Source organism: Enhydra lutris, unplaced genomic scaffold (assembly GCF_002288905.1).
Source record: "Enhydra lutris kenyoni isolate GAN:26980312 unplaced genomic scaffold, ASM228890v2 scaffoldscaffold16, whole genome shotgun sequence".
NCBI classification, from domain to species: domain Eukaryota; kingdom Metazoa; phylum Chordata; class Mammalia; order Carnivora; family Mustelidae; genus Enhydra; species Enhydra lutris.
In genome coordinates, this window is record NW_019154100.1 from 18,053,272 (window position 1) to 18,080,334 (window position 27,063).

At 40.6% G+C, this 27,063-nt stretch overlaps 2 protein-coding genes across 2 annotated transcripts in view; one reads left to right on the forward strand and one right to left on the reverse strand.

Moving 5' to 3' along the window:
* The window catches only part of LOC111147238 (tetraspanin 13), a 33,550-nt gene extending 28,893 nt beyond the window's left edge, over positions 1 to 4,657 (forward strand). The window contains exon 6 of the mRNA XM_022503159.1: positions 3,531 to 4,657. Coding sequence (XP_022358867.1) covers positions 3,531 to 3,605 — 75 coding nt within the window. The 3' untranslated portion in view covers positions 3,606 to 4,657. The remainder of the gene's footprint in view (positions 1 to 3,530) is intronic.
* Positions 4,658 to 11,537: 6,880 nt separating this feature from the next.
* On the reverse strand, positions 11,538 to 22,950 carry LOC111147411 (anterior gradient 2, protein disulphide isomerase family member). The gene is made up of 8 exons (XM_022503419.1): positions 22,898 to 22,950; positions 20,108 to 20,253; positions 19,809 to 19,872; positions 19,638 to 19,690; positions 17,971 to 18,044; positions 15,636 to 15,699; positions 13,029 to 13,112; positions 11,538 to 11,798 (listed from the first exon to the last, which is right to left on the reverse strand). The coding sequence occupies exons 2-8, from the start codon at positions 20,244 to 20,246 to the stop codon at positions 11,749 to 11,751; spliced, it is 528 nt and encodes a 175-aa protein (XP_022359127.1). The 5' UTR covers positions 20,247 to 20,253; positions 22,898 to 22,950; the 3' UTR covers positions 11,538 to 11,748.
* Between the last annotated feature and the right edge of the window lie 4,113 nt (positions 22,951 to 27,063).

Consider the following 27,063-nt stretch of genomic DNA (forward strand, 5'->3'; position numbering starts at 1 on the left):
AATCTCCATATAGCCCATGAGCCAGATTTTGCCACATGGCTTCCTTTTTATATTTGGCATTTATTTTGAGAATTTAATTCTTTTGAGCGGCTCCATTTTCTTTTCTTTCTTTCTCATCAGGTTACATTACCTTCAGTTGTCCCTATTTTTTTTTTTTAAGACTTTTTTTTTTTTTTAAGAGCACTTTTAAGTCCTTAGCAAAATTGAGAGAAAGGTTACAGAAATTTCCCATATATCCTTTGTCCTTACATAGGCATGGTCTCCCCCATTATCACCACTACTCAACAGAGTGTGTTTTTGTTGCAGTTGATGAACCTGCATTGACATATCATAATCACTCAAGGTCCATAGTTTACATTAGGGTTTACTTTTGTACACTTTATGGATTTCAACATACATATAATGACATGTATCCATCATTAGAATATAATACAGAATATTTTCACTGCCCTAAAAATCTTCTCTGTTCTGCCTATTCATCCTTCCCCCTACTGTTTTTAAAAAATATTAATTCTTTTAAGAATATAAACTCATGGGGGCATGCCTGGGTGTTTCAGTCAGTTGAACAACGTCTGTTCTGATTGAGGCTCAGGTCATGATCTCATGGGTCATGGGATCAAGCCCCATGTCTGGCCCTGCACTCCCTCTTACTCTCTCTTCCTGCCCCTGCCCCCCCTCACATGCACCTATGCTCTCTCTCTCTCAAATAAATAAAATCTTTAAAAACAAAAAGTATAAACTCACGAGTCTTAGGTGTCTTAAGAGCTAAGAAGACTTGGTGTTCTTTCATGGAATCCTGCTCTATATTTTAATATTTTACATACGTGGCTAGAGATTTTAATAATAATTTATCCAACCTGGTATTTTCTGGATAGTGAATATTTTATAGGTATACTAACTTTTTTAATTTTATTTTATTCAGTAGTTCACTGAATCAGAGAGATGAAGCTAATGACTTCCTTTCCTTGGTGAAACAGATTGATTTTGAACTATTTATAATAGCTGAAAATAAATTTAAACCATAAAAGAAGCTTTGATTTAGAATCTGAAAAATAGCTGAGACGTGATAACTTTTAACAAGTTAAAGTTAGTACATGTTCTTTGTAGAAACTTTAGAAAATACAGAAAATTTTGAACATGAAAATTTAGATGGATTTACTAACGTGAATGAAAAATAACCAATGTTTATATTTTGGCATATTACTTTCTGCCTTTCTATATGTAATAAATAAGCATACAATTTAATAAATAAATATAAAAATAATGTATAGGCTCACTGCACATATATCTGTGTAATATACTATATGATTTAGTGGGCTGTATACTAAGCCTAGGTTCTAGGATCACTGGAGTTCATGATCTGTTCTAGTCAAAGTTACTCTTGAGAATTTTTAGATCATTTTAACCAGCTTTGTAAGCTTAAAATCCATTAGTTATCTAACTTTGATCTTTTTGTATTTTGGGTGTGGCATCCCCTCCAGACTCTCCTGGGGAGGGAGGGATGAGATCATGGTTCAACAATGGGACAAAGTCCTATTTTGTTACTTACAGCTGAAATGGAGGAATGAAGTTTTGGTAAAATGTGGCTTCAGATTATGAGTGTCTAATTTAATTTACCTAGTTGCTTTGTTTTCCCTGTAACTTACACTACTGGCCTATATCCAGGGCTGATAATCAGACTATTTAAAAGCTCAAAAAATTCTCACCCAAACTCTCTCCCTGTGTGTCTGTGTTTCTGAGGCGGGGGAAGGAAATGATGCTTGTGCAGATTAGGAGGGGGCTGGGGGTGTCCGAGGAGTTGCTGTCCACAACAGGTGTGCAAGTGTTTCCGTGTTGTAAAAACCAGCCTGGTTGCCATGGTGGTTAGAATGTTACCTGAGATTGACCTTCAGTACGTCAGATTGATTACACATACAACCCCAAATATGACTGAGGGCATATAGATTGTAGGTTTGAACCATGGTTCTAGGCCTCATGACCTTTGTGACTACTACCCTCTTATTTAACCTCATTTGCCTCAGTTCCCTTGCTGGTAAAAGAAGGATACTATTCCCATCATCCAGGGTGTTTGGGAGGACTGTTTGAATTGGAAAGTGTGAACAACAGAGCCTGTCCCAAAGTACTCCTTTATGTGTTTATTAAGTAACCCCCCCATTATATATACTCCACCCCAAACTTTCCACTTCCTTAAATTAGACTTATCTTTCCTTGATTCCACTCACAAACTATAGTTCTATCAGCTCTTACATGTTATAACTATAATCAGTGCCAGTCGTGAATTTAGAGTAACACAGGGATTATTACTCTGGTAATAAGAAAATTTTGGATTGATCATAATTCTCTAAAAGTAGCTTAAAGGGCTAGTGGGTAGTTATGAAGTCAAACAAAATTTAGATGAAAAGTTGGCACAGATCTAAAGTGGAAGGTATAATCTGAAGTTCATTTTGTTACATTAAAATTTTGTATCTTTTTCAAAGAATTTTTGATTATTTTAAGTAAATCAACTTTGAGGTAGTGGAAACAGAATGAATACATTCTTAATTTAAAAAAATTATATTGGTTAACGCTTTGGTGAACCTAGTGTGGGAAACAACACAGTAACAGTAACCACTCAGTAATAGTAACAACAGTATTTTTCTAAATACTAAAGTACTAAAATACTAAGTATTAAACAGTAACAGTAACAACTCGGTATTTTTCTAAAATGAGAGATCCCCAGGCCTTGAGAAAGGTAGGAATTAGAATATTTTTTAAAGATCTGCTTTAGCAAAATTTGTTATTGTGGAGTTTTCGTTATTGCTGAATTTTTCCTGAACCCAGTTTGTTTCTCAGTTATCAAAATAATGTGATATTTTAGCTATCCAGACAATTCAGTGTTTCAGCAGACAATTCAGCAGTAAAAGTTCCTCTTGCAGCTCTAGCAAATAGTCACAAATGGAATTGCTTAAAGCAGCACTAATTTATTATCTTCTACTGCTAGGGGTCAGAAGCCTGAAAGGCAGGGTTCTGCGGGAGGCTTTCTGCGAGAAGCTGTGTCCTTGACTTTTACAGCTTTTTCTGGCTTTGTCCTCCATCTTCAAGGAAGCCGTGGCACGTCTTCTCTCTGACTCTGCTTCCTATTGCTTCTGACATCATTTTATCTTTTCCCAATGTCTCTGATTTTGTTTTGCCTGGCTCTCTTTTATAAGGACCCTTGTGACTACATCAGTGAACCCTCCCATATGATCTCCCTGTCTCAACAGCTTTAACCAAGTCACATCTGCCTGGTTCTTGTTACCATGTGAGGTAACCTATTCCCAGGTGCTGGGGATTATGATACAGACATCTCTGGAGGCCTAGTGTTCATATTACTTGTTTTTAGGGCTTTAGTTTGGGCTACTTTTAGCAATTTCAAGGGAAAAAGAAATCTCTTCCTCTTTGAACAAAGAAAGCCAAGTGCTTCAGAAGTTCCGAATTGTGTACTGATAAACTGAACAAACAGATACCACTGATACTTTCTCTTTCTTCTTTTTTTCTTTCTTTCATTCCAGATCCTGGGTGTTTGGCTGACCTACAGATATAGGAACCAGAAAGATCCTCGTGCTAATCCTAGTGCATTCCTTTGATGAGAAAACAAGAAACATCTTTCGTATTTGGATCTTGTTCACTTTCTCTAACTTAAAGTTCGACTAATTTGCCTGTTTAAGGAAGCAGTATCTGAAAAGTTACATTATTATTGACAGTGGAATTATATATTTTTACTCTTATGTTTCTCTAAATGTTTTTCTTTTCCCATTGCTGAAAAAAAATTAGAAACTTGTGGTCTCCTCTGACCCTCAGTGGTACCTGTAATCTACTGTATTCACAGTGTCTGGCACTGTCCACTGTGGCCTTTCTTAGCATTTTTACCTGCAGAAAAACTTTGTATGGCACGATTGTGTTGATCATATTGTAAATCTAAGTATACATCTCACTAGAATAATTAATTGTATGTCGCACTGTGCTGTGTAGATAGTTCCTGTTGGAAAAAAGAGTTGAAGTTTATTAAAGCCAGAAAGTATGAGAGTCTATTATGTTAAATTCAGTAAGGGAAATCCAAAATCCTGCATTTTTTTTTGTCTTTTTAGGAAAGATGTATTGTGAAAATTGTTAACATAAAAGTGATAATTTAGTTCTAATAGTCTTCTATGATTACACTAATGTAGCCTAGAAATAGCTGTGTCTTTAGGAAAGTATGGTCTGGTTTTTGATTTTTATAGGTAAGTACAGAGCAGATATGATCTCATGAATGTTCTGATGTGTAACATTTGCCTTCAGCTTTTGAAATGGAATGGGTCTGAGAAATTCAGAAAGTATGACTATATAATCTTCATATTCTTTTATAATAATTTGAGGTCCAAAAGACTGCATTTTTAAACAAGTTACTATTAATGCATTGGCCCATGTAGCAAAAAGATATTTGATTATCTTACAAATTGTTAAATACCTTTTTCATGAATTTTCTCAGTATTGTAACAGCAGCTTGTCAAATCCAAGCGTATTTGAATGTAAGCTCCCATAATTTGAAATTGAAATAGTATTGTGGTTCTGTATATTATGTTAAAAAAATTAAAGAATGGAAACCTTTCCTCGTGTATGAATGTTTCAATTAAAAGAAAGTAATGGAAGAATTGCTAAATGGATTAAGTGGAATTCTTTCCTTTATTGCTTTGTTTCCTTTGACCTAGAACTGAGTGCTGCTGTTTCCGTGTATAATCCAGCCACGGAAATGAACTTCCAGCACTAATGTCTACTGGTATTCCTCCCCAAATTTTTGTCTACTGGTAGTCCTCTTGAAATGTTTCAGTGTTGGGGGCGCCTGGGTGGCTCAGTGGGTTAAAGCCTCTGCCTTCGGCTCAGGTCATGATCCCAGAGTCCTGGGATCGAGCCCCACATCGGGCTCTCTGCTCAGCAGGGAGCCTGCTTCCTCCTCTCTCTCTCTCTCTCTGCCTACTTGTGATCTCTGTCAAATAAATAAATAAAAATAAAAAAAATGTTTCAGTGTTTAATATTTTCTCCACAGTGAGAACTGTTATTTATTTAAAAAAGATTTTATTTATTTATTTATTTATTTATTTATTTGACAGACAGAGATCACAAGTAGGCAGAGAGGCAGGCAGAGAGCGAGGAGGAAGCAGGCTCCCTGCTGAGCAGGAGCCTGATTCGGGGCTTGATCCCAGGACCCTGAGACCATGACCTGAGCCGAAGGCAGAGGCTTTAACCCACTGAGCCACCCAGGTGCCCGAGAACTGTTTTTTAGAAGAGAGGTCATTTGTATTTATTTGGGGAAGATATGTAAGTTCTTTCCTGTTACTGACAGTTACTAAGTTCTTGTCTTGCATTCTATGTAGAATGTAGTATTTTATTGGTAATTGTCATGATGGCGGGTTTTAGGCCAAGAAAGAGGGCAAGTGGTTGATCTGTAGAATTTTAGAGTATTATGGGGTCATTTCACGTCCATGACTCTAGAAGACTGGTTGATCTTGCAAGAGAACCCGATTGTGCAATTCCCAAGATAAAGTAAGGGAGGAAAAATAATTTTCCCTTTACTCTTCTGAGTTCTTGTCTTAGGCCCTGTCCAATACAAGTGAGATTAACAAGAGGAAAACGGGTTTATGAACATGCATGCATATCTGCTGTCATGTATACATGTTAGCCAAAATGGAATCATTCCCCTAGATGGTCCAAGACACCATAGTAGATGCTATTTTTAGCTAAAGACAAAATAAAGATGTGTGTGTTGGGGTGTGGGAATTGGAGGGAAGGACAGTTATGAGGGTAAAAGCACTAGGAAAAGCACCCCAAATAAAGATAAGACTTGTGAGATTTAAGTTAGTGACTTCTGCAGTGCTAAGTTCCTTGTGATTTAGAGTCCTCCTTCTCCTCCTGCTGCAGAGAGGAGACGCTCCTAAGTACAGAGATTTCCTTCCTAAGTGTAAATTTTTCTTAATGAAGGGTTAACTTCTCTGTTTACAGAGCTATTCCTATGTCTGCATGTTTTCAGAAATAATGAGCTCAAAATAATCTTGATGTCAAAGAGTGCCATAGTCTGCTATCCTTCAATGCCATCTTGAGCTCTGGGCAACGCTAACGATGTTCCCACTAACACGGATGAGATTGTAAATGACACACGGGGCAAGTGAGCTTTTTGGATACTGTCTTCACTTTAAGGCATTCTGTATTTGCCTTGTTTGCTTAGTCAGATTTTGAAGTTCTCATGGGAGTCTGGTGTCTCTTCATGTAATACTTCTCTTGGTACAAGTGACTATATTGGGAAGAGCTCTTCCGTAGGCTTCGTCTGTGCTCTGATTGCAGTCGCCTTATTTGGGCCAACCCAATTACAAATCAGACCCTGGGAAGCATGAATCTTTAGGGCTATTGAACTATAGGACTATAGGAGTGGATTGTAACTAGTGACTAACCACTCAAGAAATGATCCATTTTCAAGTACCAAGAGCAGCCTTGTTAGATGAATTCGGGCTTTCTGTTCCCGCAGGCAGATCTGAAGGTGATAGACTGTCCTGGGAGGTCTCCTGCGATCTTGGTTTGTGCCTGTGTGCTGACGTACAACTCACATTGCAGTGTATTATAAACCTGCTGGAAAGGCCTTTGATTAGGTCTATCCTGATTCCTCAGTGGCTGCGAATGAGGCTGCGGAAGTCGGGCTGATCCCACGATTCCAGGAACACCGCTGCCTGTGTGCATAGAAATGTTGCCGGTAAACACATAGGATCAGAGGAGGGTGTTTCAGAGCAGTCTGTCCTTGAATTACAACAAGCATCCATAATGCATACTCAAGAGCTCTCTCTCTGCATCTCCGCACCTAGCATTTATTTAAGAAAGAAGCTCTACTTGTTTTTTAAAATTTCTCTTATTCCCTACTTACGTATTCCATTTAGGGGAATGGTTCTTAGAACATAGCCTTGATGTGAAGGGTGAAACTTGAGTTAATAAAGTGCAAATACAAGGGGAAAATGTTAGGCTGCAATTTCTAAAACCAGAGTTCATGGGGCATAAATTCATCTCAGACACCGCGTGATCAAAACAGCCAGTTTGGTCTGAAAACCAGTTCTGCGTGTTCAACCTAGGTCCTCTGCTGCTGTGTACAACCTTTCAGAGAGAGAAAAGCGTCCAGAAGTGGGGTGTCAAGTTCTTAGTTTCCTTAAGCCAAAACCTCCTGCAATTTTTCTAAATATTTGTTTAACCCTGTTTAAGTTCATTCATCCCTTTGAAAAGGCACCAAGTAAATTTATGAAACAATTTCATTGTATAGCTGGTACTGAAGAAATTAGAACGGAATTTTTTTCATAGTATTTCATAGGAGGAAAGAACACTTTCAGGCATCATGATTGTACAAATATCTTTCACATGTCAGTTTTATTAGAGTTGGCAGTAAAGTTAAGACCAAGTTTTTTGGATTTGTGGAAATGTTGAAGGGATTTGTGTAAAGTTGCTATGCACTCGTTATGTTGGGGGCTGGTGGTTAATTTTACACCTGGCTACTCATGCCAAATGCAGTTATGGTATGTGTTATTGGTCAGTGTTTTCTAAACAATTTTAAGGGAACAACCCAATCATGCCCTTTACTCCATTTCTCCACTGAACCGCAGGGAGAGGGAGAGAGGGAAAAGAGAAGAGAGGTCTTCCTGTTTGTCACCATCACGACTGGGTAATTGTAGTTATCAACATACCTCCTGAGACAGTGGGCAAGGAGGAAAATCAGACCTTCTGCCATATGCCAAGCTACTTCTCATCCACTCTCCTCGCGAAAATCAGCTTTGGGAATTCATTCTCAAATGAGGGCGGGAGGGAGTGGGAGTTGCCGGAGTTAGATTATATGGCAAACAGTGGACTGTGATATCACTTGGAAGGTGAAACCACCGTTGCTTACTTTCAGGATCTGGCTTTATGGGGTCACAACTTGACAAGTGTCTTTTTTTTTTCTTTTTTTTTTTTTTCTTTTTAAGATTTTATTTATTTTACAGAGAGAGATCACAAGTAGACAGAGAGGCAGGCAGAGAGAGAGAGAGAGAGGGAAGCAGGCTCCCCGCCAAGCAGAGAGCCCGACGCGGGACTCGATCCCAGGACCCCGAGATCACGACCCGAGCCGAAGGCAGCGGCTCAACCCACTGAGCCACCCAGGCAGCGAGGCTCATTTGGGGCAACTGGGTGGCTCAGTGGTTAAGCCTCTGTCTTTGGCTCAGGTCATGATCTCAGGGTCCTGGGATCGAGCCCCGAATCGGGCTCTCTGCTCAGCAGGGAGCCTGCTAACCTCCCCCCACCCCCCGCCGGCCTGTCTCTCTGACTACTTGTGATCTCTGTAAAATAAATAAATAAAAAAAATCTTTAAAATAAGTGAGGCTCATTTTACTTGGATTTTGAAGTCCGCTTCCTTCATGAGTAACTGAAGGAAGCTCTGTTCTTGCCTAAGAGCTTTTTTTTTTTTTTTTAATTCTTCCCCCACTCCTGTGCTCACCAGTGACTGCTAAATATAAGGACCTTAGGAGATAAAAGAAGCTACTTAGGATTATTGAATGCCTGAAACACACAAAAACCCAGAGCAGAGCTAAACAGTGTAGATGATCGTTTGAGGACGGCAGTTCTCAAGCAGGTGAAAATGGTTTAACCAGACATGTTGCTCATCATGTAAATGACTCACAGATGATTTATGTTACCAACTTTTTTCTAAATTACCCTTTCCCCTCCTCAGTTGTGGGGCCTCCAATAGGACCGATAAAACATTCTTTTCTTAGTGTGGTAAGATACACATAGTATAAAATGTATCATTTTAACTATTTTTAAGTGTGTAATACAATGTCATTAAGTACATTCACATTGTGGCCCAACCATTATCCCCCATGAGCTTTTTCATCTTCCCAAGCTGACAGTATGCACCTGGCAAACAATCCCCCCCACCTCCACTTCCTCCTCTCCCCCTCCCTCTCTTCCGTTAGCCCCTGACAACTACCGTTCTCCTGTGTGTCTGTGAATCTGACTCTTCCAGATCCCTCAGGTAAGTGGAAACAAAGCGTTTGTCCTTATGTGACTGGTTCCTTTTTCACTTAGCATAGTGTTTTCAAGCTTCATCCATATTGTAGCAGGTGTCAAAATGTCCTTTCTTTTAAGGGCTGAATAGTGTCCCATTGTTGGTGTTCGCCATATTTTGTTGATGCACTCAGCGAGCGATGGAGTTTGGGTTGCTTTCGCCTCCTGGCTCTTGTGATTCGTGCTGCTACGAAAGTGAATGCACGGATAGAGTTTTCCTGCTTTCAGGGATTTTGGGCACATGCTCAGAAGTGGAATTCCTGGATTGTCTGGTAATTCATTGCTAAAGTTCTTGAGCAACAGTCATACTGCTTTCCACAGCGGCTGTACCATTTTGTATTCCCACTGTGTTACCAACATTTTTCTTCAGTGGTTTGGAATAATGCTCTCTAGACCTACAGCTTTCTTCGAGTTCTGTGTGGTTGGAGAAATAGTCAAGGTATGCTTTCCCTTCAGTTTATTTGAACACAAAGGAAAGATTGTGAGATGACAAGAACAAAGGTGCTTTGCTAATAACTCCGTAAGCTTCAAGCAGAAGTTCCTCCCTTTGCACCTTCATTTCTCATTCTAACTGGTGTGTGCACACACTTCCCGGAGCTATAGTTACAGCACAGAAATACCTACATTCTGGCTCACTTACTCTTTGTTTCTTCACAATGTTTATGTTTATAGATGAGAACAGACTGCGCTTTGTGTGAAAACACTATGTAACCACTATATTTGATAGTTGCCATTTCTTTTAAGTATGTTTAAATAATGTTGCCATTGACATCTTCACAGAACTTTGTTTCTCTTGAATGATTTCCTGATTTGAATTAGGACAAATTCTCAGAAGTAGAGGAGACTGCGACTCTGTTTAACACTTTTCTAAGGGAGATTCATCTTCCTTGCAACCTTAACATTTGACTTCCCAGAGACGTATTTATATCTTAAAAATTATATATGTTGTTAAAATAACATTTTGTCATTCAACAAATTTTAAGGACTTAATCTTATTATCAGCCCAATAAAAAAGCCAATTTTTTGCTGTACTATAGAGGAAACCTGAACATCTTAGAAGCTGTCATTCAAAATATTTGTATATATTGGGACACCTGGGTGGCTTAGTGGGTTAAGTCTCTGCCTTTGGCTCAGGTCATGATCTCAGGGTCCTGGGATCGAGCCCCACATCGGGCTCTCTGCTCAGCAGGGAGCTGCTTCCCCTCTCTCTCTGCCTGCCTCTCTGCCTACTTGTGATCTCTCTCTGTCAAGTAAATAAATAAAATCTTTTAAAAAATGTATATAAGTGAAAACGCTTTTTTCCCCTTCATTAACTCTGAGAACTTTCTGAATAGGATATTTAACCTTTTCTAAACATATGTACCCACTTGTGAGAAGAGAGCCCAATCCCTCTGCGGATATTTTTACTGAGGATTTGTATGTCATTACATCAACCATATGTGCACAGAACCTATTAGTTAGTACATAGCTTTTTGATAGTACTGTGAAAGAGAAAAGAATTTAAAATGTATATTCTGCCCTGGAAAAGATAATAATGCCAAAGAAAAGTTTGTCAAGACAAGAAGTAGCTAATCAATATCTCAATACTCAAAGCATCGTGCAGCCCACCACAGCCATTCGTGGACCAAAGAAGTCAGCAGGGGCTGGGTGAAAAAGCAATTCCATGTGACAATGAATGTGAGATTAAATATGTAGTGAAGAAATTAATAAACAGTTCTAATTTTTGTCATTCAGAATCAAGAGTTGAAAGTAGCAAAAGCTGCTCCCCTATTCGATGCCACTACCTCTCTCAACTTCAAAGGTAAGTGGTGACCTCTGACCTTTGCTCTGTAGACATGATATCATTACTCTTTGCTCTTCTTCCAGCTAGTCACATTTTGGTGAAGAGGGGAACAACTCAGCTAAATTTATCCCAGGACAGTGCTCTAAAATCTTGAGAGACCAATGTACTGTAAGGCGAATTTTTAGGATTTCTTTAGGCTATGTTCATGGGTACAGATGTTCTGAATGACCTTTTCACTAAATCAGGGCTGATAGAGAAAGCTATATGTAGAGACTTACCCTGAGATGGTTCAGTTGTGCAAAATCTAATTAAAATTGAATTCTTGAAGTGAAGTGTATACCTGGGAGTTTCCGGTCAGAGTGGGAAGGGCTGTCTCCAAGGAGGTACCTGATCTTCTTGGGGTGCCTTTCTACACATTCTTTTGCACTAACACATCTTCTGTTTTGATACTTCTGTTGACTAAGCTCATGCCTACTTCTCGTCACCCACTGAGAAACTCTATAGTGAAGTGATTACTTTGACTTTGGACTTCCTTACCCCCAGTTAAGTGTGTTTTGTCTCCTCTTTGAACATTTCATGCGTACAGAAGTCCTGTTGGGTGAATGAACTAAATAGCTTTTCTCCGAAGGACTAAGTTAGGGGTGACAACAACAGTCTGAATACCTCAAAAGGATTTAATTTTTTTTTTTAAAAAAAGCATGGCATACTATGTAGTATGCAATATTATTTTCATACAGGTGTACTTGAGACCAGATTTTAAAAAAATATCTGTTGTAACAATAACCATAATCTAATCAGCATGTCCATCAGTGTGCCTGCATTCTCCAGAGTCTTCTAGGATCTCCTCTTGATCCAAGTCTCAGGGCCAGACACAGAGGGAAAAGCTTGCCGACGTTTTTTCTCTACAATTCAGTCTTCAGCAGCTTGAGAGCTTTCTTCATGTTGTCGAGCACTAACAGGGAAAAAGTTGCCAAGGTCATGATGTCACCAGAATTATACCAATAGCTCTAGTAAACCCCTAAACTTGGGTACTTTATTCATTTTGAATGGGGTGCTATTTCATGATAGGGTGTATTGTTGGTAATTTTGTTAAACATTTTTTTCTAAAAGTATGTGACATGGCTTTTACTACAATCCAGTTTTCTCCCAATATTTCTCACATGTCTTTTCTACAAAGCACTGTGATATTACCCGTGCCAGATACGTGCTTTTAAGGAGCTCAAAGTCTTATTTCTTAATAAGACTGGCCATTATCTCGAGAAGGGCTAGTACTTGGAATGTGCTTTCCTGGTCCTCCCCACACCCACTGGAGGCATTTCTAATGGACCATGAACATCTTTGCTGCTGCCCAGATGCAGCATCTAGTCTTCCCCAGCACACTGTTTGAAGTCGCGCCACTCAACAGGTATTTTTGTGATGAACAAAAATATTCAGTGCCTGTGCATTGAGAACTTAAACAGTGGTTAGTGTGCCTGCTGAATTGAATTTTAAATTTTAATTAATGTGATGTTAAAGAGCTACATGGAGCTCATGGCTCACATATTGGGTAGTACAGTTCCAGGCAGCCCTAGTCACTGAGCTGAATTGGTTCTTAGGACAAACCCAATTGTCTTCCCAGAAGGACTCATTAGTGACCACAACAGGAACAGTCTCCTATTGAGGTGCTCTGTCTGCTCTGAGTTTAACTTTATTCCTTTCCATTTTATGGCAACTCCGGGGATAGTGAGTATCTTGCCAACTCCTGGGAACCATCTTTCCTACTGATCTTTAAAATTGAACTTAAACTCAGCAGCACCAAATGGACCATATCATTTTACTTTCATTATTTGGAAAAAATATTGAAGGCCTGAAGATTCCTATTACTCGTGTAATAGGACAGTTACTGTATTGCACTTGATTCTGTCGTAGGACTCTTTATGACAGGGTGCCTGAGGAAACCTTGAGAAGCACGTAATACGGCTGTAGAATCCTCCCAGAGAAAAAGATACCCAATCAAAAGACTCTTTCATAAATTATTCACTTAAATAAATGAGACCAAAGTGAATATGATTTGCCTGAGGGCACAAGGCTAGTTAGGGTCACACTGATTCTCTGCATGTCTGAGCCCAGCTTCCTCCCTCCTCAACATATAAGTGGACTGTAAGTGCAACAGCAAGACACGTTCACAGGAGGTGACACTTACATAGAGCTGTATCTGAAGGTTCATAAGCGTAGAGACGATTTGAGTATCTTCCAGTGATGTCAGCTCTAACTGTCAGGGATGGGTCTACAATGAAAAAGCAAATGGGAATGGAATCAATGTTTCCAAGGAAGCTCTGTTGCGCGAGGAAGCCCACGTACTTGTCCATGGCCAATGAGAGGAACACAGCGTGTGATCCCCCTCATGAAGGTCTAGTCCATCTACTTGGCAACCCAGCCTGTGGCTGCCAGTCCCCAGAGCAGGGCCCAGAGCCCCCGACAGCTGCACAATGCTATTTGTAGCCAAGGTTATGAACTATTATGCTATTCTATCTATAGCAACCTGAAAACAGAAGAAGACATACTGGCAGGGGGATGTTGGGTGCTTTGGTGAAAACCCTGGCATTCTATACTAAGGCATTTTGAACTTTTGAAATGCTTATGTTGTAATCATAGCCTGTTACCAGGAGCAACCTAGCTAATTAGAAACTGACTTCCAATGCTAGTTCTTGAAATAAAAGGTTGTTTTTAATGAATAAAATAATGCAAACCATTAATGGCAGCAAAGTTCAAATAAGCATGTAGGGCCCCTCTCTGTTTTTTACTTTTTTGTGATCTAGCTGTATTTAAAAAACAAAGATTTAGGAGTCTTCCTTTATGCATACCTATGATAGTCCTTAGAGCTTTAAATCCATTTTTCCGTGTTTTATATTTATTTTGAACTTATCCACTCATGGGAAAAGAAGGCATTTTTAAAATAAGGCATATCGACAAGGGAGGTACTAGGATTTACGCAGGCCTAGAAACCTCTTGTCAGAGAGGTTTGAAAAGGCCCAAAGAGCATGTCCTGAAAATCAGATGGAGGAGGCACGTGAGACCCAGTTGGCTGTGTGCACAGTCTGGCCCTGGTACTTAAGCGGATGATCTGTCATTTCAGAATGTTGGAATGGGTCCCACTGATGTTAATGACAAGAAGCAGACATTTATTTGTTCAACAAAGACTTAAAACCTATTATACCTCTGCTAGTGCAGAGGATACAAACACACGGTCTACTCTTTGTGATAAATTAACATAAGAAAAGCTTTTGAAACACCCAACCCTAGACTCACAAAGCTGCCCCCTGAACCACCTGAAGAGCTTCAAGAAATACCTCCTGCCTCCCATTCCCGGCAGGATTCTGATTTAATTGGTTTGAGGTGTGGCCCAGCAGCTTGTTTTTCTAAAATCTTCCAGGTGATTCTAATCTGTAGCCGGTGTCCATGCTCCTGAGCTGTAGTTGGTTCTTTTGGAAGGCATGGAATGTGGGTTACAATGCCCTTAGACAGGAATAAATACTATAAAAAGAACTCTAGCACAAAGTGTCACAAGATGACCCATAAAGTCCCAATTTAAACGTTCTAGATTTTCTAAATCCTCACACAACTGAGTGTGTAAAATTAGCTCGAGTTCAGCCTTCCTGCTTTTCGCTCCTTCACGTGTTCCTCTCCCCTGTCCTGTGCATTTAGTGTGGACTTGGCTGGATCCCAGCCCCAAACCACTTGATCAGTGCGAGTTCTGCCGTGTGATGGATTTATTTATGCGTTGTTCTTAAATCAGTATGACTTGGCTCAAAGCCAATCTGAATTCATGTGTCCAGTCATTTAACAAATATTTATTGCCAGCCTACAAGAGCGTCATGCTGAAAATATGATGGTCAGAAGAAACCCACACAACCCCAGCCACAAGAGCTGTAGTCCTACAGGGGAAAATAGATACTAAACAATCACCCCCGGGATGCCTGAGTGGCTCAGTGGGTTAAGCCATTGCCTTCAGCTCAGGTCATGATCCTAGGGTCCTGGGATCGAGTCCCACATCAGGCTTCTTGCTCAGTGGGGAGCCTGCTTCTCTCTCTGCCTCTGCCTGCCACTCTGCCTGCTTCTGCACGATCTCTCTCTCTCTGACAAATAAATAAATAAAATCTTAAACAAACAAACAAACACAATCACCCCATAAATGCAAAATTATAACTGAGGGAAGAATGACTGCTGAGAGGAGCATGGTGCCACATGGGCACAAAGTGTTAGTTGTGCCAGGTCAGTGAGCGACTGTGATGACTAGGTGCATGGGGGAAGCAGGAAAAGCTTTCCAGCAGAGGGAACAAGATGTGAAAAGTACCAGCGGCTGGAAGGAGCATGGCTCCTCTGATTTCTTTTCTGGCAGCCATATTCCTAACTTGCCCAGAAATAATTACCAAAAAATGTCAGAAAGAAAAATCCAGCATACCAATTGGAAGTTCTCCTGATGAAAAAGAATTTACCAGCCTGATGTTCTCAGGAAAACAGGCAATACATTTAAAAGTTAGCAGGGTGCTTCCCTCTCCGATATACTTGTGATGGGACATGATAAGTTTACATGTGCAGATGAGAAACAAATGAGGAAATAGATAGAAGCTTGAACTTTGTAATGAAGAAATGTTGAGAAACGTAAGGGAATGTTACACCCCTTGCTAGGGTGGGCCAGTGACACTGGCCGTGATGGAGTGGCAGATGAGGGAGGGAGACTCTGAGGAAGAGATAGCAAAGGGCTTGGGCAATTATCAGTGTGCTTAATCTCATTGTCATTTTTACTTACCAATAAACATGATCCTGGGGACATATTGGCCATCAGGAGAAAGGTGTTTGTCAGTTGTTTCATACTAAGATTAAAAGAAAAGACAGTTTAGCTTGTCTGTTCTTCAGGTACTGTCAAACTTGTTAATACAGAAATGTGTCTTCTACTGGGGGAGGCGTCTTGAGATACTGTAAGGCATCTCTCTTCCCCAGAGAGTTGATAATACAGATGAGGAGGTGAGTTACATGAAATAATAAATAAGATAGAGCCAAATGCAATGCGGAACCTGAGGTAGAGAGCTGAAGGAACATGATAAAGAGCAAAAAAATTCAAGAAGGGAGAATATAGAGGGAGTTCCAGTATGTGGGGAAGACATCTTGGATGAGAGAGATAGGGGGAAATAGAGTAGTGAAAAAAACAGGTCAGTTTTGGAAAATCACAGAAACAAACAGGCTTGTCTGAGGCACTCATCTTTAAGGAACACCGGTCAGCTGAGGGACACAGGTAGGAAAATGAATACCGAGGATCCACTTGGTGTGGTAATATGGAGGCCGTGCAGGTGCGGTGGGTGACCAAAGCAGGGCATTTAACCCTGTACACAAGTTGGACTAAGACTTAGGGAGGGAGAAGTGTTTAAAAAAAAATAAATAGGACAGGACACCTGGGTGGCTCAGTTGGTTGAGCAGGGCTGCCTTTGGCTCAGGTCAAGATCCCAGTGTCCTGGGATTGAGTCCTGCATTGGGCTCCTTGCTCCACAGGGAGCCTGTTCTCCCTCTGCCTGCCACTCTGCCTGACGGTGCTGTCTCTCATTCTAACAAATAAATAAGTAAAATTAAAAATAAATAAATGAGTAGGAGTCAGGTACATGGAACACAAGTTTACTCCAGGCAGTGGGAAGAGTTTGTCCAAAGGTAGAGGGAAGGCACAGCACTTTCTGGTAGGACTGTGTGTTTTGGGAGGATTGAAATACAGAGGACACAGGAGGCAGTGGTGAGAGAAGATGCTAGAGAGCTCCTTTGGGGTTGGCTCATGAGAGGTCTTGCACACCATGCCAGTTTTTGCCTGTGTTCATAAATAGATCAGAACCCCTGGAGGGATTTAGAAGTACCATGATCCCAGTTTGGTTTTGAGAGTCATTATCCTGAAGGCTATGTGGGATTAGCTAGGATTTATTTTGTAGGCAGGGAGCCATTTAGTAATACTGTAGTGACCTAAGCAGAGGGAGAAATTCTTACACTAAACAGTGGTCCTCACTTTATAGGGAAGTGACCTACAGCGAAAATATTTAGAAGTTAGAACGACAGGGTTTCTTGACTGCTGGAGGGGAGTAAGAATGGAATCTCGAATGAAACTTTCAGTGAAACACGGACTAATGAAAGAAGAGCTGTGGAAAATCCCACACCAAGCTGATAAATTCAGCACTGAGCACGTTGAGTTTAAGCTAATAATGCAAAATGTGGACCACGATTGCACACACAAGTTGGAAATTGTTGCGTGTTTGGGTAAGATTTGGCAATTACCAGTGCGTGGGCATTGATTAAAGGCAGATGTCGATGAAGCTGTCCACAAAGAATATAAAACAGTAAATAGCATATAAAATATTAGGAAGAGAAGCGGGCAGAGATTCACCAAGTCACTGATATTAAAAGGTAGAAAGAGGAGGAGAAGCCTCTGGAAGGAGGGTGAGGAAGAATGACTGATGTGAATGTTCTTTGAAGAAGCCAGATTTGTCAGCTTGCGAAGGGGGAGGGAGGGAGAGAGAGTGAGAGGGAGGGTGAAAGTGGGTGGAAAGGGGGAGGGAGGGCGGGAGAGGACCTAGGGTTAGGGAGAGTGGTTTTGTGAGTTGTTTATTGTTACTTGTTTCCCTTTGGAAGGAAGGTGGAACTGTTTGCATCTGAATAGAAAGACCGAGTGGACTGAAAGCTTGGCCAACAGCAAGGGTGTTGATGGCAAAGTAAGGTGGGGATGAGAGCTTTAGACAGCTGGGGACCTGTCACTCTCCAGAGAGAAGAGCTGAGAACTAAGAAGGGGGGCAGAGCATCAGGACTGCAGGGAAGAGGGCACAGGAAGAGATCTGCACAGAGAGCCTTACATTTTTACAGCAACAGAGAAAATCCTGACCACAAGAGCGTGTTTTTCAGACAGCCTGAAATTGTTAATTACTGAATAAAAGCACAGCCATGCAAGATAGATTATTAGCAAAATATCTCTTTTTTTTCTCTGTCATCTGTGAAATGAGCTCTCCGGAACAGCCCCCAGTCAGTGCAGTATGACTAACATGCATAGGAAACCTGAATCATCCATTTCACATAATGAGCCACGGAGAAATGTCTGTGATGACGAAAACTGAACTTACAACTAGATTGAGGAGGACAAACTGCTCTGCCAATTTCTGGATTTCTTTATTTTCAGCAAACACTTTCTTTAAAGCTAGAATAGACCAAAGAATCAGTAAATATCCATCTCATCGCTGGTTGAAACCATTGTTCTCTGTTATATCTTAAGCTGAACTGTATTTTCAGTATAATATCCAACTTTGCTTTTTTAGCAAACAATTAGTGAAGTAATATCTAGGCCATTCGCTACCTTTGATGCTTGCCATTCACTCATTCATTCATTCATCCATTCATTCATTCATCCATTTTTTCCCCCAACCTATATTTATTGCTTGTCATGCAGTACAAACTGTTTTATGAAAAAAAAAAAAAAAGAAGAAGAAGAAGAAGAAGAAAGAAAAGTAATGTGTTGTCTTCCTAGAGTTCAAATGCTTCTGTGGGAAACAGACCAAAAATAAATAAACAAATACATTATCTAATAACTTCAGTTGGAGATATGTACTTCGAAGAAAAATAAAGCAAGGCAAGGGGTTTAAGAGCTCTAGACTGTTCAAGGCAGAGCTCTCCCAGGAGGTGACATCAAAGGAGAGAATGAGCCATTCGAAGATTTTGGGGTTCTGTCATGCTGGGCAGAGGAGGCCGCAGGAGCAGTGGTCCGAGGCAGAAATGAGCTTAGAGGAAACTGCCCAAAGGCCAGGCTAGAGGGAGTAGAGAAAACACAAGGGCAGTATAGGAAGGAAAGCAAAGATAGCCAGGGGCCAGATTATGTCCAGCCTTGCAGGCCATGATCAGGAATTCAGATTTCGTTTACTTGTGATAAGAAGCCACTTGAACACATGAGCGAAAGGGTCTGATTTATGTTTAACAGCCTCAGTCTGGCTTCAGTGTGGAGAGCTGAGTGTGGGCTGATTAGTTAGGTGGCTGATACAGTATTCTGACCAGATGGAATCTTGGCTTGGATCAGGGAAGTAGAAAGGAGTCAGTAAGAAGTGGCTGGATTCGGGCAGGACCTACACGATACATGGATCCCAGGACAAAACACAATTATGGGGTGCCTGGGTGGCTCAGTGGGTTAAACCCTCTGCTTTCAGCTCAGGTCATGATTCCAGGGTCCTGGGATCAAGCCCTACATGGGGCTTTCTGCTCAGCAGGAAGTCTGCTTCCCTCTCTCTCTCTCTCTGCCTGCCTCTCTGCCTACTTGTGATCTCTGTCAAATGAATAAAATCTTTAAAAAAACCCCCACAATTATGGAGCCCCTTATTAAAAAATTCTACAAATTTTAAGACAGCAACAACCAGAGATTTAAATCCAGCACAGAAAACTTCCAGGCCTCCCGCCTTGTGTGAACGCACAGTTTGCACATCCTTCAAGCTGGGGCTGGCTTCTGGGTATATTTGGGAGGTAAAGCAGTGGTGTTTGCTGATGTAGTAGATATGGGTTACAAGAGAAAGCAAGAAGTCAGGATGAATCCTAGAGTTTGCTTTTTTTTTTTTCCCTTCAAAATGCACCAGTGGTTAGCACAAAGTATGGAAATATTTGAAGTTACTTTAAAATATGTTTTTCTTACATGAAGATAACTGTTTTATTTAACTGTGCCAGATGCTAAGGATAAAAAGATAAGTGACCTGAGCCTTGTCCCTAAAGCTAAAAGCCGATAAAGGAAATTATATTTAGAAGAATAAATTACCTTGACTGTGTGGGCATTCATCCAAGTGATGAATAATCATTATGGGTTTGTTGCTGTAAGAGACAAAGAAAGATTGGGTCATTTTTAACGAGCAAGATTTCTTGTATAGCGACGTGCCACTAGAGGGTGCTCATGTGAGCTTGGAGAGAACTCTGTAACCTGTATCTTTACCTTGTCTTGGATTTGTACAAAGCTTCTTCATAAGTCTGAGTCCAGATGAGTTGATCACCCCAACCTAGAGCAAAAGGAACGGGTGTATTTAAAACTATTATAATTTCTGACTAAAGCTGTTGAAAAGCAGTGGTAAAGCCTGGAATAAATATATACTGAATACCAATCAGATGCAAAACCCTCTAAAAAAAGTGGAAACAATGATCAACTTTGATAAATTTAGTTCAAAACTATTTTTGGCACCCAAGCCTCAGGTTCTCAATGAAGGCACTGAAAGCCGACCGGAAGCGGACTCCTACCTCTGGAGAGGGTCTGGGGCAGTTTGGGTCCAGAGTCCTTGGTGTCTTTCTTAGCTCCTGATTTGGCTGTGATATCTTTGGCCAGAGTGGAAGAGAGGGCGACAAGGAGCAGGAATGCTGACACCGAGATCTTCTCCATGGCAAATCTGATACGGAAAACAAGGAAAATGACAATGAAACAAAAGGGAATTAGGAGCCTTCTCAGTCTTCAGAGTGTATCATGACCCTGGGATACAAAGGAACTGACGTTTAGCTGAGACGGAAAACATGCAGCTGGTGTGAAAAACTCCCTTCCACAGACCTTTCCTAAGAATGCTAGTGTGAGTATCTATCTACTTTTGGATCCATCAACATATACAGACCCACATAGATATAAATATATTGAGGGAGCTCTCCACAGAAACCTACAGTATAGAAATAGGTATATAGATGTATTTTAGGAAAATAGATGTATACACTCTTACATTTAAGGGAATTTACATTTAAATTTTATATTTTAAAAATTTTATCACTGGAAGGCACCTTGGGGCTGCCTCCTCCATTCCCACTCCCCACACCTCATTTTATGGATGAAGAGTCTGAAATTCAGGGAGATGAAGCCTCATGAGATGGGTAGAGAACCAAGTCCTCTGCATCTTGCCATTTTGCAGTGCTGGCTCCTGTTTTCCCCATCCTGAAACAATCACCCTCAACATACGTACTTCTTTAGCCTTCTGTGAAAATGGGGCCGTTGCCATTAAAGAATAAGATCTAAGTAAAGAGAATCCTTATATAACTCAAAGCTGCCAACTTTGTCACATAACTGAAAACTTAGGCCCAACTAACTCTCTCCCTCGTGTAACATTCACTCAAATTCCATTTATTAGTTCTGAGGTGACAAAAATATGTCCACGCAATTTTATTCTACTGAAACAATTCTTTGACTCTCTCCATGGGCCTGTATCAGTAGGTGATGGTGGGCATGGGTTTTTGGGCACAAAAATATTCTATGGGGCTTATAAGACAGAGAAACCAACCCCTGTGTGTCTCCTTGTTAATTTTTTTTTTCCCTTCCAGTATTTCAGTTAATTCTTCAGGAAAGTTACAGCACTACAAAGCAGATGCCCATAAACAGGAAAGGGAACGGTTAGTTAAGGTCGATGAGTGAGCGAGGGAGTTGCTAACTAGTAAAGAGAGTTGCACTAGCAGATCACTACAGTTACCCATCGCGTGCATGATTAGAGGTGGGATTCCAGGAAAGACAAAGACTGAACTCGCTTCACAAAAACCTCACTAACATGGGTGTAGGCCTCAGCAAAGTGCAAAGGAAGCAAGATGGACTATCAGTGCTTGGTTTTTCAAGGTGGGAAAGCTTCTCACGTTCTGATAGCTTGAGTGGGAATTTTTGCTGAGCGTTTGCTCTTTTTTTAAAAAAAAAGAAAATTAAAAAAAAAAATTTGAAGCTACCAAATTCCGATGATGCCTTGGCTTTACCTGACCAATTATCATATTTCCCAATCATACTATGTGGCCACAAAATGTCTTACTCGAAAGAAGACCTAAACAAAAAGCAAAGATACACTTGCTTCATTTTCTACTCGGATAAGAATGTGTACTATAGGTCAGCAATTCCCAGCCTTCTTAGTACAAAGACTTCTTTTTCATATAGAAGAGAAACACACACACACACACACACACACACACACACCAGGAACTTTGATGTGAGCCTAATTGTACTTTCAAAATATGAGTTGATTCAGAAACCTATGACCTATAACCTATAACTGGCAAATAACTCATTGGAATTTATCAACAAACATTTGCTTTTTGTCTTTTATATATAGCAATTGCCTCTCTTTATGTTAGGAAAAAAACCGTGACTCGGGGGTGAAACATTTGATCTGTGCGGCTCCTGGAGAGTTCTTGCGGCGTGCTCCCTTGTCACAGTCCTGTAGCTCAGCGGTTGGAAGATGCACTTAATGCCTGTGTTTCTGCAGGATGACTCACTGAAGCCTATTGTCGCTCCTGCTGTATAAACACACTGCTGTGGCCTCACTTTCTGAGATTCATTCTATTGGGTTCTCATAGTAAGTAGACTCTGCTCTGCAAGGGTCCTGCCTGAACCACCTCAAAACAGAACGCTAACTGGGAGAGAGAGAATTTGGATGCACACGTGTGTGCGCGCGCACACACACACTCTATGGAACCAGCCCTTTTTACTGGTCACTGTACGTCTGTCTTCTTATCTTTAGCAGGGAATGAACCTGCAGAAGGTTTCAGTGTCCCTGCTCATAAATGCTCCCAGAAAGCAGCCAGATCTCTCCTCTTAGATCCCATGCCTTGAATTTCAAGACTGCAAATGCAACAAGAATATCTTCACGGCAGATGGAGAGACAGAACTGTGTTTCCTGAGGTGCAGTGATAATCGTGAAATGCAGTTCCCAGCGGGCAGTCTAAGCTGAGGTTTGCCAGGCCCATGAATCTGTGCTCCAGCCGTGGGTGAGAGGCAGAGAATTAGATGGTGACCAGTGCACAGTAGCAGAGGACGCTGGGCCCTGTCCCAGGCCTGAACGCCGTTAGAGCTCACCTGACCCTAAACCCCTTGTTTCTAGAGGGAGAAAGCATTACCTTGAAACAGCTCAGGAATGCAGCCCTCTACCAGCTCTGCCCAAAGAGAGGCCCCAGTAAGCCTTGGATGGAAAGTCCATTATTCCCCGTCCAAGTCCCTGGGAACTCTCTCCTTGGATTCCTGCAACTTTACGACGTAATCAGAGCGAGTGCCCTGCAGGACAGTCTTGTCAGGAGTCTTACCTGGTTTCCCCACCCACCTGTTGGTGTGAGCCAGCCGCCTCTGTGCTGTCCGAGCCTCCTGGTGTGCTGGCTCCCTTTGAGCTTCTATTTATGTGTGGAGCACACCTCAGTCCCACCCACTGATCCCGTATTTACATGTTGCAAACCCAGAAAGGAACTTTCCTTTTCCCCAGCGATGATCTTCCCTGGGCTATAGAGTTCCATGTTTTTAAAAATAACAGTGCAAAGGATATGTTTTTCAGTATGCATATTTTTAACTGTTTGTGAAAGTATATTGTTAAGAGATTTGGAAAAGATGGGCAGAGTGCCAAATCCAGGTAAACTTTAAATGAAGACATTTGATTTGCCTGAAGGCTGATTTGTCTTTACATGATTGGATGGAGTGTGTGGTTTGTAGATTTTTTTTCCCCCTCCCCCTTGGGCAGATTGCCCTTACGTAGTTGAGAACACACTAATGATGATTCACAATTCTTAATTCCGCCAGTCTTTGACCTGCTACCCTCCATTGTAGTACAAATTATTTTCCACCCTACACTTCCTCTTCCTGGAAAACAAAATGTATATTCACAATGGCAGTGAAGAAATTACAAATCAAGTAATCACAAAGTATTTCAAAGTTGAGGAAGTTACTGAAAAAAAGAAACCTAATACTATGGGTTTTTATTAATTACATTGTAGTTGAATCTAAGCAGCAATTTCACTCAGAAAAGTTCAAAAGTAATTCACAGGTATTCTCTCATTTAACTGCAAACTTTCCTGTGAGGCACGCAGAAAGCCATTTACCTCATTTTTCAGACCTAGAAACTAAGGTCTGCAACTAGTTTTTTTCACTCAAGATTACACAGTCATTCACTAAAGATTTTAAGACTGTCTTTTTTTTTTTTTTAAGATTTTATTTATTTCTTTGACAGATAGAGATCACAAGTAGGCAGAGGCAGGCAGAGAGAGAGAGAGAGAGAGAGAGGGAAGCAGGCTCCCTGCTGAGCAGAGAGCCTGATGCGGGACTCGATTCCAGGACTCTGGGATCATGACCGGAGCTGAAGGCAGAGGCTTAACCCACTGAGCCACCCAGGCGCCCAAGACTGATTTCCTATAAAAAATTTCAATCCTGAGTTTTGTTGATGAAGCCATATACAATCCTTAAAGCTCAGAATGGGTAAATCTTTAGCAATAGAAAATTAACTAATGAGATACAAACCCTATAAAATAACTTTTTAAAATGGGTTAAGATCATAATATTTCAAAACATTTTCAAGTGTATATATATTTTTATAAAGCCAAAATTCCCATGGGCAAAATAGTGATTCCCCAAATACTGAATTTTCTTTCACTTCTGAGTTTATAGAGGTAATTTCTTCAGAAGTTTGACTGAAGACTGGTTGGCTCAGTCGGTTGAGCTTCTGACTCTTGATTTCTGCTCAGATCGTGAACTCAGGGCTGTGGGATGAGCCCTACGTGGGGCTGCACACTCAGCAGGGGTCTGCTGGTGATTCTCTCTCTCCCTCTCCCTCTGTCTGTGCACGTGCTCTTTCTCTCTCAAGTCAATAAATAAATCTTAAAAAAAAAAAAAAAGTTTTGGAAGACAGTGATTTGAGCTAAACTTTAAAACTGGGAACGCTTTTATGTGAGCCCTTAGTCTATTCAGCCTGTAGAATATTCAACTCAACCTCCTCAACTGTGCAGAGAAAAAAACAAAGATGATAAAAAGTTATGACTCTGAGGGTCCCCACAACTCCTTTAGGGCATTGCTGGGACCAAAGCCCAGGGGTCCTCTAGTCCATCACCTGCTCAGAGTAGCAAGTGGGCAGGATTTGGGATCACAAGATTTCAGTCTGAATCCTGCATCCTGGTGCGTGCTCACAGGATAAGCAGAGATGCCATTTAACTTCCCTGAAACTTTAGTTTCCTTTCCCATAAAAAGGGGTTACTGTTACCATATATAATTGTTTTGAGTACTAAATGAGATTTGAATGAATTAAGAAATGAGAAAGTACCTGGTGTATTAGTTTGCTAGATGAGCTGGAACACAGTTCCACAGAGTGGGCGGCTTAGACAACAGAAATTCATTTTCTCAGTTTTGGATACCAGAAGACTGAGATCAAGATGTTGGCAAATTTGATTTCTTGTGAGGCCTCTCCTTGGCTCCTCGATGCCATCTTCTTCCTACATATTCACATGGCCTTTCTTCTGTGCCAGTGTCCTAATTTGTTCTTATAAGGACACCAGTCATCTTGGATTAGGGCCCATCCTAATGACTTATTTTACCTTACTTACATCTCTAAAGACCCTATCTCCAAATATGGCCATATTCTGAGGTACTGGGTATTATGATTTTAACATGTGAATTTTGAGGGGAGAACTCAGACCATACACTTGGTAATTGAAAACATCTTGCATTTGTTATAATTAATTATAATGGTATCATAATTATTCAACTGTATTCCTGTGCCTGATCTTGTGCCATTAGTATTTGTCATAGTGACCAAAGTATGACAGGGAGAAAGTAATTATTAGAACATACCTTACACACGTCATGATGAGGGTGGTATCCTCAGCATACATAACTGTCTTGGTGTGAAGCAATGAGGGTTTTGTAGATGGTACCAGTTTTTCTTTTATATTTCATTACTTTTAATAGTGATATCATGTAAATAGTCTTCCAGATTTGCCAAATAGTGTAAAAATCTATTGTTCATAAATTACTTTATCTTATTTTAAAAATAGACTCCACACCTAGCGTGCAGCCCAACATGGGGCTTGAAATCATGACTCTGAGATCAAGATCTGAGCTGAGATCTAGCAGCAGACGCTTAACTGACTAAGCCACCCACGTGCCCCAATAAATAAACATTTAGATTCCCCAAGTAGGATTTGATAATGTGATATATAAGATAATGTTTGGCAAGTGAAACTACACATAGGACCAGTGACCCTAACAATAGGTTATTTAAGTGCATGCTATACATTTGTGTTTTATGCATTTATGTTATCATACTTTTGGAGGCTTTTATTTAAGCAGGTTTTAAAGTAGATTATTTTCTATTTTCTAGCAGAATTTGGAGAATTACAACAATAACTAGCAATTACTGAAATCCAGTAGGCACTGAGCATGTGACTATATTACTTCATGTATTCACACATTATTTTGTTTCTTCACCAAATAGTCACTGAACCTATTCGTGTAGCAAATAGCATGCCAGACACTAAATATAGAAAGGTGAATAAGAAATGGTCAGTTATTGAGGTAGCCAGATATATACATAGAAAATTGTCATTCAGGGCAGTAAGCCATGGCATGGAACACCCAAAGAAGTTGAAGACATTGTCGCTGTCCTAAGGTTACGTACAATCTGATTGAAAAATGAAGATAGAAACTCACTGAAAATTAACCATCAATGTGAGAATTTCATCCAATAAGGGATAAGTAATTGATATAAACGTTAGCTGTTGTTATTTTAAAGAGAAGGTAGAGATTTCTATCCACTACAATGGTTACAGTGGTAGTGGAAAGCAAGATTTCCAGATGGAGAAAATGAAGATTTTGCAAAATATGTTTGTTGGATATTTTTTGTTTGTTTGTTTGTTTGTTGGATATTTAATGGGATGAGGGTATTAGAGTGAGATCTCTCTGGGTAGTTCATAGACAATAGGTTCAGAAAGCTGTTTTGAGGCTATGAGCCTGTATCCTCGGATGTCACTATAAGGAGTTGAGATTTCACCCTTAAGAGGGAGTATCCTGCAGTGGTAAACAGGGCCATTTGTAGATTTAGAGTGATTTGGGTTCAAATCCAGCTTTATGATTATGACATTCTCTACTAAATCCTGCAGATCACTTAAAGTTTCTGTACTTTAGTCATCTCACTTGAAAGTGAAGATAGATAGCATGACCTGCTTTTTTTTTTTTTGCTGTTTTTTTTTTTTTAATTATTTTTTCAGTGTTCCAAGATTCATTGTTTATGCACCACAGCCAGTCCTCCATGCAATACGTGCCCTCCTTAATACCCACCACCAGGCTCACCCATCCTCCATCCCCTTCCCTCCAAAACCCTCAGTTTGTTTCTCAGAGTCCACAGTCTCTCATGCTTCTTCTCCCCCTCTGATTTCCCCCATCTCACTTCTCTTCTCCATCTCCCAGTGTTCTCCATGTTATTCCTATGCTCCACAAG